This window comes from Falco cherrug, chromosome 2, assembly GCF_023634085.1.
Source record: "Falco cherrug isolate bFalChe1 chromosome 2, bFalChe1.pri, whole genome shotgun sequence".
Lineage (NCBI taxonomy): Eukaryota > Metazoa > Chordata > Aves > Falconiformes > Falconidae > Falco > Falco cherrug.
This window is the reverse complement of record NC_073698.1, coordinates 659798-675926: the sequence shown is the minus strand read 5'-3', so window position 1 is coordinate 675926 and position 16129 is coordinate 659798. Positions and strand designations below refer to the sequence as shown.

General features: G+C 63.9%; 1 protein-coding gene across 1 annotated transcript in view; it reads right to left on the bottom strand.

Annotated features, from left to right (window-relative positions):
- The window catches only part of ARAP1 (ArfGAP with RhoGAP domain, ankyrin repeat and PH domain 1), a 39520-nt gene that overhangs the window by 11339 nt on the left and 12052 nt on the right, over positions 1-16129 (bottom strand). The window contains 21 exon segments of the mRNA XM_055703136.1: positions 24-187; positions 425-470; positions 772-967; positions 1056-1158; positions 1617-1752; positions 2016-2150; positions 3885-4059; positions 5078-5260; positions 6542-6627; positions 6774-6973; positions 7071-7177; positions 7618-7823; positions 7954-8074; positions 8367-8436; positions 11720-11884; positions 12015-12050; positions 12579-12691; positions 12693-12707; positions 13753-13823; positions 15496-15576; positions 15579-15643. Coding sequence (XP_055559111.1) covers positions 24-187; positions 425-470; positions 772-967; positions 1056-1158; positions 1617-1752; positions 2016-2150; positions 3885-4059; positions 5078-5260; positions 6542-6627; positions 6774-6973; positions 7071-7177; positions 7618-7823; positions 7954-8074; positions 8367-8436; positions 11720-11884; positions 12015-12050; positions 12579-12691; positions 12693-12707; positions 13753-13823; positions 15496-15576; positions 15579-15643 — 2474 coding nt within the window.

The following is a 16129-nucleotide window of genomic DNA, read 5'->3' as shown; positions in this document are numbered from 1 at the left end:
CATCACTGAGCGATGGCACGTACCACACTGTGTGATATAGTCGATGCAGCGGTCCACCAGCAGCGGGACGTCCGACTCCGTCAGCTGCTGCTCTGACAAGGTGTCCCCCGAGCTGCCCGCAGCCTTCTGGATGGCATGGACCCAGCCCAGGAAATCCAGCTTCCTCTCCCCCTGGATGTACAGAGTCCTGCCGGCAAGCCCAGCTTCAGCGGGGGGGCAGCTGCCCCCGCTCCCAAACCCCACTGCACAGCCAGGACCCCCAGGAGGGCTGGCCCTGGGGGCCTGGGGATGGTCCCAGCTCTTTTCTGGGGGTCCCCAGTCATGGTGGGGAGGGCAAAGGCACCCCAGAACAAGGAGGGGCTTAGGCAGAGGGGGATATTTTGCTGGTGGGGTCTAACACACACACCTCGGCGTGTGCTCTTACCTCCGCCTCTCCACCAGCACCAGCACCTCGTTGTCTCCCTGGATGGCTGGAAGGGAAGGCAGAGAGCCCATCACCCATGGGAATGTGGGGTGCCCCAGCCCCATGCACCATGAGGGGCTATGCCAACAGGTCCAGCTCCAGCCCAAATGGGGCAAGCAGTGACTTTCCAGGGATGGGGAAGAGGATGGAGAGGAGGAAGAGCATTCCACTCAGTGGAGGGACACCAAGCTCCCTCAGAGCAGCATCTAACAGCCTCTCAACAAAAGCTGGGGATGACCCAGGTGCTCAGAGCGGGACTGGGGGGACACTACAAGGGGGGGATCCCACGAGGGGGCAGGGGAACGCACAGAGCTCCTGCAGCTTGCGCAGCTGGAGTGGCTCCTGCCGCTCGCTGTCCTCGAAGCAGACATGGAGCACGGAGCCAGCCAGGGCGAACCAGCCCTCCTTGGCTCGCTCCAGGTTGAGGCCACCCTTATAGTGCAGTCGGCCGATGCGCTCAAAGTCGAGAGCCAGCAGTTCCTCGGCACGGGGATGGACGAAGGACTGAGCCAGGGAGAAGAGGGATCTGTCAGTGCCGTGGCACCCAGCTCCCTCTGGCACCCATGGCCACCCACAGCCCACCCCACCCTACCTTGGCAATGGACTTGAGCCATTCCCGAGCGGAGTCTGGACTCTCCAGACCAAAGAGGTAGAGCCTCTCTGTCTCGATGTAGACCTCGAACGTGCTCTCAATCCTGTGGGAGGGAGGGAAAGGGGAGCCTGGACGCCCACAGGTAGTGGGATGGAGCTGCTGGGGTGCCAGGGGCTGCATGCCAGGGGTGAGAGCATCCTGCTGCACCTCTGCCATCAGCTCTGCTGACAGCTGTCCCCCTTTGGGATCCCCTCACCACATCTCCAGGCCCTCAGGCATCCCCATGCTGTCATGCACACTCCAATGAGCAGCACAGGGGCTGCAAAGGGGTTGCAAAGAGGCTGCGAGGGAGTTGCAAAAGGGCTGCAAAGGGGCTGCAAAGACTCTTTGCAAAGACAGCTGGGTCAGGCATGCCCCAAGTGCCATAGGGGCCAACAGTGGGGTTGGGGCCAGCAGCCCACTCGTGCCACCACTGTGAGCGATGCTGCAGCCACAGCCAGCCCTGCAGGAGCAGAGGGGATGTCAGGGTGCTGTGGGGCAGCACATGGGGTACAGCCTTACCCGTGGGTGTGGGGTGAGTTGTTCACCAGGCACACAATCTCCTCCACCTTGATCTCGCCATTGGGCACGGCGTTGCGGTCGTTCTCATAGTAGCTGAGGATGCCATCCTGCAGCGTGCACCACCGCCGGCTGAACTCTGTGTGGCACAGGATGGTGCTGGGCAGCCCCACATGCTCCAGCCAGCCCAACATCACCCTCAGCCCAGCTTGGGTGGCCCTGCAGCTCCCACTGGATGCCCACCCACTGCAAACCACCCTCAGACCAGGCTGAACAGGTGATGCTGCACCTCTCTGGTGCCTTTTCAATGCCTGGGGGAGCAGGGAATGGGGCAATCCCCCCCGTCAGCTTCCCCAGCACTACCTGTGCCCCTATTTCCCTGCCCCACAGGCCCCCACATACCTTCCAGGCCCTTCCGCTCGCTGACAGGCTTGGCCATTGAGGGGGTCTTGTAGAGGAAGCCATTGTGGGTGACAGAGGGCAGGGGCACGGAGTAGGGCTTCTCCTCACTGCCCCCCACCTCCAGGCGTGGCATCTCTGCAAACAGGGAGACAGCCTGTCATGGGGGTCTTGGGGACTGCATCCCCCTGCAGAACCTCCCCAGACCCGGGGCAGGGGAGAGACACAGCAGGATGCAGCATGGCTCCACTGGGTCAGGGACACGGTAACAGTGGATCGCAACCTCCATGTCATCCCCCGGGTGTTTTGCTGATGTGACATGGCCAGCTGGATGGGGCCCACAGTGCTGTCACCAGCAACATCCCACCCCCTGCAGACCCCTGAGGCAGCCAGGTGTCCCTCATGTCAGCACAAGAAGAAGGAGCCCAAAAGCATCCCACTGGCTGCACCATGAGCCCTCACCACAGCATGGCTGGGGTGCAAGGAGCATCTCCGGCCACCAAATCTGGGGCTGCCTGGGTGTCAGCAGGGTCAGGCCTATCTGCCAGGAGGGTATCCTGCATCCCACATCTTGCATCCCGCATCCCACATCACCCCTGCAGACCAGCACTGAGCTGGGATGAGGACATTATGAGAAGGTGGGGATGGGACTTCCGCAACGGGCAAGATCGCCCCCAAGGCTGTCCTGGGTCCCCACTACTCTGCAGGAGGAGAAGGGCAAAGCATCATCATCCTGAAGCCAAAATAACAGCCCAGGGCTCTGCCACAGCCTCCCCAGGTGACCACAGGCACAACACCCCTGGCTCAGTTTCCCCACCTTGCCTGCCAGCAAGAGGCATCCTCCATTTCCTCCAGGGAGCAGGCAGATATGGGGTGCAGGGACACCCCTAAAGCACCCCCAGGTCAGACGGCGGGGCTGCCCGGAGCTCTAGAGATGGGGCAACCCAGGAGGATGCCAAGCCCTGCTCCGCCAGCCCAGCCCTGCTCCACACACAACGCTGGGCCCAGTGACCCCAGCGATCCCAGCATTCCGGAGGTGCCTGCCAGAGCTGGCCCTGAGCAGGGATTTGGGTTTCTCTGGCTCACCAGGGCGGCCGGGAGGCCTCGCCGCTCTCCCAGACCCCTTTTGTGCTGACATGCCTGGAAGGGCAGGGCCAGCTCCAGCCCTGGGCAAACTCCAGCTTCCGCAGGACGGACTTGGCTGCCGAGGCAGCGAGGGAGGTGACGGCTATGGCCGGCTACAGCCAGCCCCGGCACACCTCCATCCCGGCTGCCCCAGCTTTCCAGAGCTGGAGGTTCACCCCATGTCAGGGTGCGGATCAGTCCCATGGGAGCCTTCAACCCACCCAGAGCGGGGCTCCGGGGGTGGGTGGGCACATTTAGCGGAGTGGGAGAGAGGGGTACCAGGGTCAGACCGTCCCTCCCCAGCCCTGGTGGGGATGCTGGAGGTGGGGGCTGCCTGGATGGCTGGGGCACATCTCCTGAGGCTGCTGGGGATGCCCGCAGTGGGCCAGGACGCTGCAGGAGAGCTGTTCTTCCCAGTGCCCGGAGCACCAGCCTGCATCCCCGGCAGGGCTCTGGACCTGTGTCCCCAGCTGCGATGAAGCCCCCCACCCTAGCCCCCACCCAACCCTGTCCCATGGGTGTGGGAGCTACCAAAGCTTCTCTTCCCTCCCCCAGGCTGTGCAGACCCCAGCAGCACCAGGCAGCCGGCGAGCCCCGTGCCAGGAAGCTGCTGGGCAGGATACGGAGCCGGCACCGCCTCAAAACATGCTTGTGTCCCCCAGGACACCCTGGCAGCTCTCCTCCCCAGCTCCGGGAATGCCGGCGGTGGGTTTAAGCCCATGGGGATTTCAAGGGGTCAGCCCTTACCTGAGGTTTTATTGTGGAGCAGGAACTCCATCTGCAGCCTCTGCCCGCTCTTCTCGGCCAGGGCCAGGGGCGTGGGGCACTGGGGGTCCCCGGTGGCACAGTTCACCGCCGCCCCGCAGAAGAGCAGAGCTTGAGTCTCTGCCAGGTCACTGGTGGTGACGGCGGCGCACAGAGCCTGTGGGGCAGAGCCGGGAGGGCGGCGGGTGAGGCTGAAGGCTCCCAAGGAGGAGGAGGAGGAGACCCCCAGTAAGGAGCCACCCCAGCCAAAAAAAAGCCGGGTGGGAGCGCGGAGAGCAGCCGGACCCCCGCCTCCTCCCAGCCGCCTGAGCAGGACAAAGGAGGCTCAAACTGGGAGAAAAAGTTTGGAGCAGGCGGTGAATCCCTCCCTTAAGGAGCCGGGGGTGAAGTCATACGCAGCGGGGTGGGACGGGCTAGCTGGAGTAGGAAAACAAACAAGCCCACATGCGAATTCCACGGCCGCCCGGGCCCCCCCGTGTGCCCCCAGCTCTTGTGCAAACACGGCAGCACCATGGGCAGCCGAGGCCTGGCGGAGGACAGAGCTGGAGGGCCGGCGGCCGGAGCACCATGATGGGTTCCTGGTGCCAGTTGTGCAGAAGCCACGGCCTGCCCCCTGCCCAGCGCCGGGACTGGGTGCCCTGGTCAGGGATGGGGGGTGCTGGCCGGGCATCTCTGCCCCTGGCACTGTAGGGTGCTCTGGGGAGCAGGAGGGGCTTCGAGCTGCTGCAGCCAGGGCATCAGCCCCCCATGAACCCGGCTCCAGCTCAGTGCCGGACCCCAGCGCCATTTCCAAGCCAGGGGGAGATGAACCCTGGGGATGTCTGGCTCGGACCTGCCTCAGACCGGGCTCACACGCCTGGAAATGAAGCTGGCTGTGCCCCGTCCCAGAGATGTCACCCTGTCCCTGCAGCCAGCTTGTCCTTCCTGGAGACCCCAGGCTTCGGCTCGGGGTGCAAGTGGGGACACAGGGTGTGTAATGGGGGGGAGGGGCGGCGATACCCCAGGGGTGCAGGCAGGGAGGGAGGGTGGGAAATCATCTAGCCCCACACATGAGGCTGGACAGCCTGCTCGGGCAGAGACCTTGTCCCTCGAAACAACCTCAGGACCCCAGCTCAGCACCACTTAGCACGCAGGTGGGACCCCAGAGACAGTGCCCAGCCCCGGGGGCCACTGACCCTGTTGAGCTCCTCCTGGTTGCCGAAGAGCGGGTGGTAGCGGCGGTACTTGCCCTCCCGGTATTTGGCAATGAGGAAGTGCCTCCTCTCCTGGCTGCTGCTGGTGGGGGTGATGGCCTCACTGGGGGGCACGTTGGCGGCCCAGAACTGGTTGGCCACAGCGTTGCCGATCTGGTGGAAAAGCTGCAGGGACAAGGAGAGGCTGGCATGATGGTGCTGCCAGGGACGGAGCGTGGCTGGGCATGGAGCAGGCTTTGCGGGGAGTCCCCAGGGGTTTGGGGGGGGTGGGGGGGTGAGCATGGCAGTAGCTGTGCTTACAGGGACGTTCACAGCCCAAAGCCACTGCATTACTGCTGCTCGGGAGAGCAGCGGGGCGAAGGCAGAGCATGGCGGGGGATGTTGGGTGGTGGAGGGGCAGTGGGGACCACGGGTGGGCAGGGTGCAGGAGCACCCACCCACTGCAGGCATGCAGGGCTGCTCCCTGCCCAGGCACACATCGCGGCTCAGCCCCGGCATCTGGCAGACCCCACAGCCACCGACCCCCCCTTCCAGCCCCGGAAAATCACATCTGGAAAGCAGCAGCCAGTTGCAGGAGAGGGAGGGGGGATGCTCAGCATCCGTGGGGCGGGTTTAAAGCTTTCCATGGCCCTTTGCCATCCTGCTGCCGGGCACTGAGCGATGCTCAGCCCGCCAGTAAGAGGTTTAGCCCTATCACAGGGAGCCCCACATCGCCTCAGCAAGCCCGTGGGGTGCTCTGCCAGCACACCCCGAGGGTGGCATGGATACAAGCCGGGCCGGGGGTCAGGGAGGGGCTGGGGCGGGCGGGGGGCCAGGGGATGGTGGCCAGCCCGGCAGGGTTTAGGGCAGCATTCCCGGAGAGGGGAGGGGAAGGCGAGCAGCCGCAGGCAGCAGCTGGAAGCGTTTGGGGGCTCAGGGAGCAGGCGATGCCGGAGGCGGGGGTTGCGCGGGTGGGACGCCAAGCAGGAATGCAGGATCCGACCGGCATGGCTGGGAAGAGCGGGGCCAGCCAGGGTCTGCTGGCTGGAAAAGGCGGCCGGGTTGGGTCTGGTAACAAATCCCAGCTCCCCCCGTACCGCCCCCCCCCCCACCCCGCGCTGGATGCTTTCCTCCGGCTGCACCGCTTCGGGGTTTGCTCTGACGCTTGGCCCCAGAGCTCCGCAGCCACATCCCCACGGACACGCAGACACTGGCTGTGGCACACAAGTGCCACTCATACTCGCCGGGGTGCCCAGGGGAGTGTCGGCTGGCCACAGACCCCAGGGACGGGATGGCAGGGGGGCTGCCGGGGGTCCCATCCCCAACCAAGCCACATCGCAGCGGGTCAGGCTGGAAAAACCCTGCTGTGCTCCTGCAGTCCCAAGCTCGTAGTCAGCAGGGCCACCATGGGGAGGGGATGGGGTACCTCCCCTCAAAAGGGTTTTTGGGGTCTGTCTGCAGCAATACCTCAATCAGCTCCTCCGTCCACACTTTTCTATCCATCTTCAGGCTCCGGACCTTGGTGATGCCAGGGCCCAAGCCCCGGTGCTCCCCTGCCAGCAGGACGAGACATTAGGGAGCAGCTTTGAGGTGGGAGAGGCTAAGCCACCAGGTGCCCCCACACTTCACTGCCCTGCATCCCCACACAGGGCAGGGGACGCATGGCTTGTTCTTGCCCCCTGACCCAGGATGCAGGTACCTGCACATCTCTTGCAGATGACAACACAGAGGTTGATGGAAGCCCAGTCGGGCTTGGGCGAGCCACAGTCAGCGCAGAAGCGGTTGGATTCCACCACCCAGATCCTCTCTGCCACCTCTGAGTTGGAGAGCGCCTCAGAGATGGACTGCTGCATGGCTTCCACCCACTCCTCCTTCTCCTGGTCCGAGTCAGCAGAGAAGCTGCCAGCAGGGATGAAGGTGAGGGACAGCACAGCTGGGAGGTGTGGGGGGGTGGTGTGTGTGCACTGCCAGCACCCCCTCCCCTCGCTTAGCTCACCTGAAAATCCTGTAGGGCGTTGTCAGATCGAAACCCCGGCGGTCCACCTCCTTGACATTCCCCAAGTTCATCTCAATGTAGGTGATGCCAATGCCCAGGCGATAGTCCTGGTGGGTGGTGGGGTGAATGAGGGCGGTGGGGGACCCTTCCCGAGGGGACATACCCAGACACACACGGATGATGCACTGCCTGCAGTAGCTGGTGTCGGAGCTGCCCGCACTGCTGCCCTCACATCACACCAGTGCTGGTGGCTGGGGTGCCCATGCCCCTGCCCTGCCCACCTCCCAGCCCCGGGGGTGCACAGAGCCCTGTGGGCTCTGGGGTTCAATGCTTCTGGGGACCCCAAGGCTCAGAGCCAGCAGGGAGGGCAGCTGCAGCCCTGGGGTCACCAGCCTGCAGGGTCTGAGCTGTCCCCGTTTGCTGGGTGGAAGCCCTGGGGTGCCCCGGCTCGCTGCCACTCTTCTCAGGTGGTGGATGCAGAGACGTGCCCCTCAAGATGGCATTGGGGTCCCCTGTGGTGCCACAGCCCCCCCACCCAGCAACCCACCTCTGCATTCTTGTAGAGGAAAACTTTGTCCCCAGCCACCACCACGAACAGCTTGTGCTTAAACCCCCGCAGCTCCAGGAAGCCGCTCTTGTCGACCAGGTCGGTGGCACCGTTGATGGTCAGGGATATTGACGTCCTCTCCAGAGCTTTGCTCTTCCACTCCTCCACAATCTGCTGCAGGGTCCGTATCCACTCGTTACGGTCCGCTGTGGGGTCAGAGCGGGGAGATGGGTCAGGGTCAGCCCCAGGGCCAGGAGCCTCCAGGACTCATCCCTTGGGCCAGGGGAGGGGGAGCAGCCTGAGGCCACCCAAGGAGCAAGAACCCCTATCGCTCACCATCGCTCTCGGCCCGAAACACAAAGTTGCGGTTGTTGGTGATGACCTCAAATTTCTGGTCCCCGATGCTGGTGATGCGGGAGATGGAGGAGACGGGGATGAACCTCTTAGAGTAGGGGTCCTGGGGCAGGGCAGGAGGGGAGAGACACATTGTTCATCACCATGGCCTCGGGCAGATGGGATGGGCACTGTCCCAGGCTCATGATGCTGAGAGCATCCGTGTCCAGGAAGCTCCGAGCATCCCACCCTGGCGCCAGCATCACCCCAGCACCCGTCCATTGCTGCTCCCTGGGATGCTGCCCCTTGGCACGGCCACGTTTCACAGCCAGGACACCTGGTGGGCTGTGACCCCACTGGGGCAGCTCCTCCACCACCTCCTCCCCCGAGCCCCCAAATCCTTCTTCCCCACTCACTTTTTCACTGTCAAAATAGCGGAGGTAGTCAGCATCGAGCTTCACCCAGCGCCTCTGGTAAATGTAGGACCTGGGAAGGGACCGGAGGGACCCACTGGAGGGGATGGGGTGACCCAGCTGCACCCCATGTGGGGCAGGCAGAGAGTGCTGCAGCCCACCCGAGGCTGGTGCTGCTCCCGAGGGGGCTGGGCTGCAGGAAAGGTGGTACGAGCCCCCCCTGGCTGGAGCAGCCCCCTCCCCACTCACCCCTTGCTGGCCCCAGCCCTGCGGCAGGGGCTGTGCTGTGCCAGGCTGTACCGTGTGCCCTTGAACTCGGGGCAACTCCGCTTGTGCCTTCACGCCCCAGTTGCCAAAAGCCCGGGGCCACCTCGCCATCGATCCTGTGCCGTATCCCTAGCCCTCGATTCTGCGCCATGCCCCCAGCCCTTCTGCCACTGTTGGGGACAGCGCTGGGGACTTCATGCCAATTAAAAGATGGAGCTGAGAATGAGGGTTGCCCCTAAAAGCCCCCTCCCCCAACCCCTGTTTGCAGTTACTGCTCCAGACCTACAAGCCGGGCAGGGTTCAATCCAGGGGACACATTCCAGGCAGGGCCGGTGGCACCCAGGGCTCTTGCGTGGCAGAAGGAGCAGCCAGGCATCTCTATCAGGATGAGGATACAGCAGAGAGGGAGGACCCCGGGGCTGGAGTGGAGCCCACTAGGGACCCTTGTGCCCCCCCCAGCCCAGCACACAGGCTGGCCAGCCAGCACAGGCATTAAACCCTGCAGCCCATCCACCCTGGCGTCGGGGCTTGCAGGAGAAACCAAGCCACTTCCCACCAGCAGCTCCCACAGGCTCTGGCAAGCCCTGCGATGCAGCCCCCTGCCCCAGCGCTGCACCCCCAGGGTCCCCCCACTGCTGCGCCAGCCCCCAGTCCCAACAGCTGTTGTTTAAGGGCTTGTTTGTTCGGGAAGGATTTCGCCATCGCCGCACGTGACCCCAGCGCTCGGCCTTTACATAACCAGTGACAGCCACAGGGACTGAAACCACTGGGCTCTGCCACAGGCTCCCCTGCTCCTCGTCAGGAGCTTGCCCCTGTCCCACGGGGTGCAGAGACCCCCCAGCTCTGCCACTTTTAGATGCTGAGGGGCCAGGGTTTCTGGTTTTCCTTCTGTTGCTTTCCCCAGGCTCCGGCTCCCCACCAAGCAGCTGCTGGAGCAGCTTCCCCAGCTTCCCAGGGACCTTCCAGCTGCTCTCACTTCCCCAGCAGCCAGGCTGCAAACAGCTGGAGCTTCCTCCTCGGCAGGACTGCAGCCTCGCGGCTTCCTCATAGCTCAGATTAAGCAGTCCCCAAATATCCTTCATGTCTGCCTCTTGATTTTTGCCTCCCAGCTGGTGTGGGGGCTCTTTGAGCCGGGATGGGGGCAAGTGAGCTCCCTGGGGTCGCTGGCCTCCCTGAGCTTGCTATGCTCACTGGGCTCACTGTGCATGGTGTACTTGCTGGGCTCGCTGTGCACGGTGTGCTTGCTGTGCACAGCGTACTTGCTGGGCTTGCTGTGCATGGTGTGCTTGCTGCACTTGCTGGGCTTGCTATGCCCATTGAGCTTGCCAGGCTCCCTGGGCTACTTGTGCTCATTGTGCTTGCTGTGCCTACTGGGCTCACTGAGGTCCCTGTTGCTCACTCGCCCTTGAGGACACAGACACATACCCAGCAACCCCCATAGTTTTTACTTCTGCAAGCAGGCAGTCTGCAGCTGGGTGCACTGACACCACCAGTGTGCCCCCTGGTCTTGCTGTGCCCACAGTGCTCCCTGGGCTCGCTGTGCCCACTGGGCTCACTGCGCTCCCTGGGCTCACTGCGCTCCCTGGGCTCCCTGTGCCCACTGGGCTCCCTGGGCTCCCTGCGCTCCCTGGGCTCCCTGGGCTCACTGCGCTCCCTGGGCTCCCTGTGCCCACCGGGCTCCCTGCGCTCCCTGGGCTCCCTGCGCTCCCTGGGCTCCCTGTGCCCACTGGGCTCCCTGCGCTCCCTGGGCTCCCTGGGCTCCCTGCGCTCCCTGGGCTCCCTGCGCTCCCTGGGCTCCCTGTGCCCACTGGGCTCCCTGTGCCCACTGGGCTCCCTGCGCTCCCTGGGCTCCCTGTGCCCACTGGGCTCCCTGCGCTCCCTGCGCTCCCTGGGCTCACTGGGCTCCCTGCGCTCCCTGGGCTCCCTGGGCTCACTGCGCTCCCTGGGCTCCCTGTGCCCACTGGGCTCCCTGCGCTCCCTGGGCTCCCTGCGCTCCCTGGGCTCCCTGTGCCCACTGGGCTCACTGCGCTCCCTGGGCTCACTGCGCTCCCTGGGCTCCCTGGGCTCCCTGCGCTCCCTGGGCTCCCTGTGCCCACTGGGCTCCCTGCGCTCCCTGTGCCCACTGGGCTCCCTGGGCTCCCTGGGCTCCCTGGGCTCCCTGGGCTCCCTGCGCTCCCTGGGCTCCCTGCGCTCCCTGGGCTCCCTGTGCCCACTGGGCTCCCTGCGCTCCCTGGGCTCCCTGCGCTCCCTGGGCTCACTGCGCTCCCTGGGCTCCCTGTGCCCACTGGGCTCCCTGTGCCCACTGGGCTCCCTGCGCTCCCTGGGCTCCCTGTGCCCACTGGGCTCCCTGTGCCCACTGGGCTCCCTGCGCTCCCTGGGCTCCCTGTGCCCACTGGGCTCCCTGTGCCCACTGGGCTCCCTGCGCTCCCTGGGCTCCCTGCGCTCCCTGTGCCCACTGGGCTCGCTCACCCTCCAGCATACAGGCACGCACCCAGCAACCCCCATAGTTCAACTATGCAAGCGGGCACTCTGCAGGCGGGTGCTCTGCACCGTGAGCAGCCAGGGCCAGGGCTGTGACATGCCGGGGCTGGGGCTGGCATCCCGCAGGCTCTGCCACCAGCGCCTGCTCCCGTGGCAAACACGGCAAACACCGAACGCGCGAGCCGCTAGCAGCGCTGTCGGTAGGAAGCCAGCCCAAACACCCCACTTCTCCCTTGCCAGCTGCTTTTTTGGGATCGCTGCTATTTCAGCGCTTCCCCAGAGCAAAGGCAGCTCATTTCCCAGCAAGCCCAGGCATGGGGCTGGGGGAAAGTTTGAGCTGCAGCCTTCCCTCCTCATCCTCCACAGCCAGCTCAGTGCAACTGCTGGTGGCACCCACTCTGAGAAAGGCTCTTTCACCAAAACTGAGTATTTTTACGTAAATCAGGGGTTAGGAAGGAGCAGAAGGAACCCCTTAGGGTGGCTATTCAGCAAAGCAAAATTACAGCCCCCATCAGCAGAAATTACAGGTGGGGAAAAGAGGGGAAATCTCCACGCCCCAAGGCACTGGGAGGGGGTCTGCGCCCCACCCCCCTCGGCACATCACTCACCCCTGCGGCGGGTTCTTGTCCAGCCACCCTGCTTTGATGGTGGGCGAGAGCTGGGCAGTGGCGGTGCCCTCCATGCTGTCGCTCAGCGTGCCGGGGCTGCTGCTGGAGAACGTGGGTGCAGGCGGGTGCGGGCTGGGGCTGTTGTCACTCCAGACGCTGCCACCGCTGGGGATGAGGAGTCGAGGGAGGGGGTTAAGAGCTGGCGGTTCCCAAGGGGGGCTGGCAGGCGGGGGGGGGGGGGGGGGGGGGGGGGGGGGCGGGCATGGCCCTGCTGCATGCTTCAGCCTCCTCTTGCCCTTGCCCGAGGCACAGGCAAAGCAAGTGCCAGCTGCTTGCAAGCAGGGACCCTGGTGGCAGTCCCCTTGGTGGGTGTCCCGGCACGTCCTCCAGCTCCTGGGACAGCAGAGACCCGAATCCCAGCCCTGGGAAGGGGCAACAGGGGCACCCCCAGGGCCACAGCCCCAAACCCAGAGACATGCAGGCTTGCTCTCTTCTCGTGCATGCACACGCGTGCTCTCCCACACGACACATGCACACGACCCGTGAAGCTGTGCAGACATGCAAAGCCCTGACCTGTATACACACACACACCCCTGGGCACAGGCGCTCTGCCATGCACAAGACCAACTGTGCATGCACACACATGCATATGTGTACGCATGCACGCACAAGCAACTCCCCAAGGCCACTCTGCACCCCGTCCACGCATGTGTGCACACACTCCCGCTGCACAAGCCATCCCCAGCTGTGCACGCACGCAGAGACAACCCCTGCCCATGTGCAGGCGCTCAGACTTCCCTGCCTGTGCAGGCCCACATGTGCCTGTGCATAAGCGTTCCTACCGCTCCCCCCCACACACACACACACAAGGCAGACGAGTTCCTACTTGGCAGGGGGAGCATTGTAGTAGTCCTCGATGAGCTCGTCCTCGCTGAAGAGGCTGTTGACGCGCTGGGAGCGTGGCCGCCCCCGTTACGGGCTCAGCATCCTCCTGTGGTACCAGCCATGGCTGACACGGGCATCCCTGCGCCACACCCTCCCCTGCTGCCCAAAATAAGCAGCTCACGGAAGAGTCCCCCTGGCTGACCCCCGCTCCCTGCTTGCCTGTGCCATGAGGGATGGGCAAGGGACAGCCCAAGACAGAGGGGGTGAGATTGCCAAGTCACTGCCTGGGCTTCCCAGCTCTGCAGATGCACACGGTGCGGAGGTGCCTGGGCACGGCTGGCCCCAGGGAAGAAGGGGCATGCTCCCCACCCACAGCAGGATGGAAGCGCAGCCATAGGGAGGAGCTGAGTGCCAGGCTGGTTATTTATAGCAAACCAAAAATGTCTGTGCTTGCTAAGAAATTCTGCATTTCCCCCTCGCTGGGCAGGGGCGGGCAGATATGCAGCTGGGACCTGTTGTGGGGGTGTCGGGAGCTGCAAGTGGGGGGTGAAGAGTGGCCAGGCAGGACCAGACAGAGGGGACCCTCTGCCAGCAGCTGCCACGGCTGTTTATCTGCAAGCCCTCGCCCCACACTGCAGCCCCCCTGGGCAGAGGATAGCGGGGTCGGGGGTTAGAGGCAGCCACGGCAGCATCTCTCCCCATCAGCCTGCTCGCCACACAAAGGCGGATGGGGGGCTCCGGGCACTCAGGGGTCTCTCTGGCTGCTGCAACCCCTCAAATCCACCCAGACCCATCCCAGGCTGGCCTTGGGGGCCCGGAGCAGATACAAATCGCTGATCCAGGGACTGAATTCAGGGTGCAGTGCTGCAGATGTCCACTAGCACGCACTCTGTGCATGCAAGTTTGCAGAGAGGCTGCACGGGCGGTGTTGGTCCCCCAGGACCCTGGCGCTGCTGCCCGGGGGAGGGGTTGCAGCCCCCGTGGGAGACCCGGTGGGTGCTCAGCGAGGCAGAACCTCCTCTCCAACCCACTGCAGACCTGCTCCTCCAACCCTAACGGGTATCTCCGAAGCAGCCCAAGGCCAGCACCTCGGGGACAGTCACCCCTACTTGCTCCTGCCCACCACCAAGCCCCATGGTGGGACCAACCTTGTCGGCCATGTCCCCAGCAGGTCCGGCTAATTCCTCCTCCCAGGTGGAGTCCTCGTAGTCTGAATCATCTGTAAAAGCAGAGGGAAGATGCTGGGAATCAACTGGAGTGGAGCGAGGGGTCCTGCCACCCCCTGCCACCCCTTTTTGCCTGTCCCTGCCTGCCTGGGGACATGCCAGCGCTGGAGCCCAGCACAGAGGGTGCTGGCACAGCTCGTTTCCCCCTTCACACTACCCTTGGCAAACAAGTGCTCTGTCGGTGAGACAACAGGGGGTTTATCAAGGAGTTTGGAGAAGAGCAGGGAAGGGCAAAGTCCCACCTGTGGCAGCTCCCAGCACCATCACGACCCTCCTGGCACCGCCGGGAGGGGGACTTGGGTGCCACCAGCCCTGGCACCACAGCTTCATCCAGGCTCTCATGCCTCTGCCCCAGGAGCTCCTGCTGCTGGGGGGATCCCTGGGGCTTTTTCCTACAGCTTGTTTTTTCAGGGTGGATTTCCCTCCCTCCCCCTCCATTCCTTATCAGCTGTCAGAGAGACAGGAGAAGCAAGCGGCTCTCAGCCTGCGCATGCATGGGAAAATAAGATCCCGGAGAAGGACAGGAGAAAGGAGATGGTTCCTCCTTGCCCAGCACCCATGGCAGAAGAAATCCTGGCCAGCAAGCACCTCATCCTGCAGGGACAAGTGACCCCAGACAGCTTGTCCTTTGCAGACACCCTCTTCCAAACCCTGAGGTAACCCAGACCAGATTTCTCCCCAAAATCCTCATCCAGAGGATGCTGTTTCAGTGCAGGGAGCCCCAGTGCTGGCAGCAGGGCAAGGATGCTCCCAGGCTTCGTGAGGATGAGGGGTGCAGGTAGGTGGGGACAGAAGGGATTCCCCCCCCCCTGCAGACCTTGCAGCATCCCTAGAGCTCGTTGGCTGTTGGTGCAGAGGACCAGCCGACCCATCAGGGCACGGAGCAGGAGCAGCTTTTCCTCCCCACACCCCGCAACAGAATAACCTCCCTGTCGATGGCTTCTCCTAGCTTTTGAAAACATACCCCAGCTCCCAGTTAAACCAAGTGCCACTTCCCGCATGGCTGCTGGCCATGCATAACCCGGGGCGGGAACCCAGCACCTCGCAGAGGCCCTGCCCTTCCTTTTCCTTTCAGCAGAGCTAGTCAAGCTGGATTAACACAATTAAATAAAGGAGCAGATAAAGCTGAGGGTTTGCTGTTACAGAGCAGCAGCTGCTCCCAACCAGGGCTGCACCCGAGGCAATGCCTTGGAACCCTCCTCGGGGGTCCCCCACCTCAGCAGCCCTCCCTGCAGCTGGTCAAAGCCCTGGTGACCCCCCGAGGAGGAGGCTGGTGGGCGCAAAGAGCTGACGAAAGCGCGGCAGGGAGCTGGGGGTCCCAGCACCAGAGCTGAGAGCTGCATCCTGCTCCTGCCGTGATCCCCCAGCACCCTCCAGCCCCCTCCAGCTGCGGCTCAGGGACACCCTAAACGCACATGCATTTAACAACTCCCTGCCGGGTTTATCCTTCCTCTATGAATTGGCGCGGTTGCTTTCAGAGCACTGTGAAACCCTTTGCTCTCCCCCAAGAGAGGGTGCAATCCAAACCCCCAGCCCAGATCTTGTACCCCCTGAAAATCCCCAGCCCAGAAGGCAAAGGAGGGGATGGAGGAAGGGGGGATCCATGGCACAGCGCTCCTGGGGAAGATTTGGGACAGGCTCAGGCTCAGCCCCCCTCATACTCACCAAACTCCGGCACGAAGGGGAGGTTGGCCTTGGAGGGCAGCTCCGGCAGCAGCGGGGCCGGTGGCTTCGTGCGGGGAAGGAGGCTGGTGGGGACGGGGGGACACTGGCTGCTCTGTCAGGGACGGGGACCTCCTCTTTGGCAGGGCTGCTGCAGGAGAGAGGAGCAAGTGCTGCCTTACACTGGCCCCAGACCTCCCCTGCCCTGCCTTCCAAACCCCGATGCACCCGCCGCCATCAGCAGGGGGTCCCAGAGTGCAAGAGGACCCCCAGCACCAGCTTTACTCCCCCCCAAAGGGATCAAATACCCCAAACCCCAGCAGAGCCGAGCCCCCAGATCAATTCCTGACAGCTTCCCACGGCAAAGACTTCAGCTTGCTTTTGGTTATACCAATGCTTTTCTAGCCTGAAAATATTTCCCTGGCTTCCAGCCTCACTTCCCTGTCGCGGCTGCCACCGGCTCAGGTTCCTTGTCTGGCTCTCCAGGACACCAGAAGCCGCCTACAGCCTTGAAGCCCACATCCTGGATCAGGATTGTTGGGTTTTTTCTCCTCCAACCTAAACAACGGCGGTGCCGCCTCCTCAGCTGGTTTGCAGCTGGCCACAGGGTCCCCCAGTGGGACCAGGGGTCCCAGGG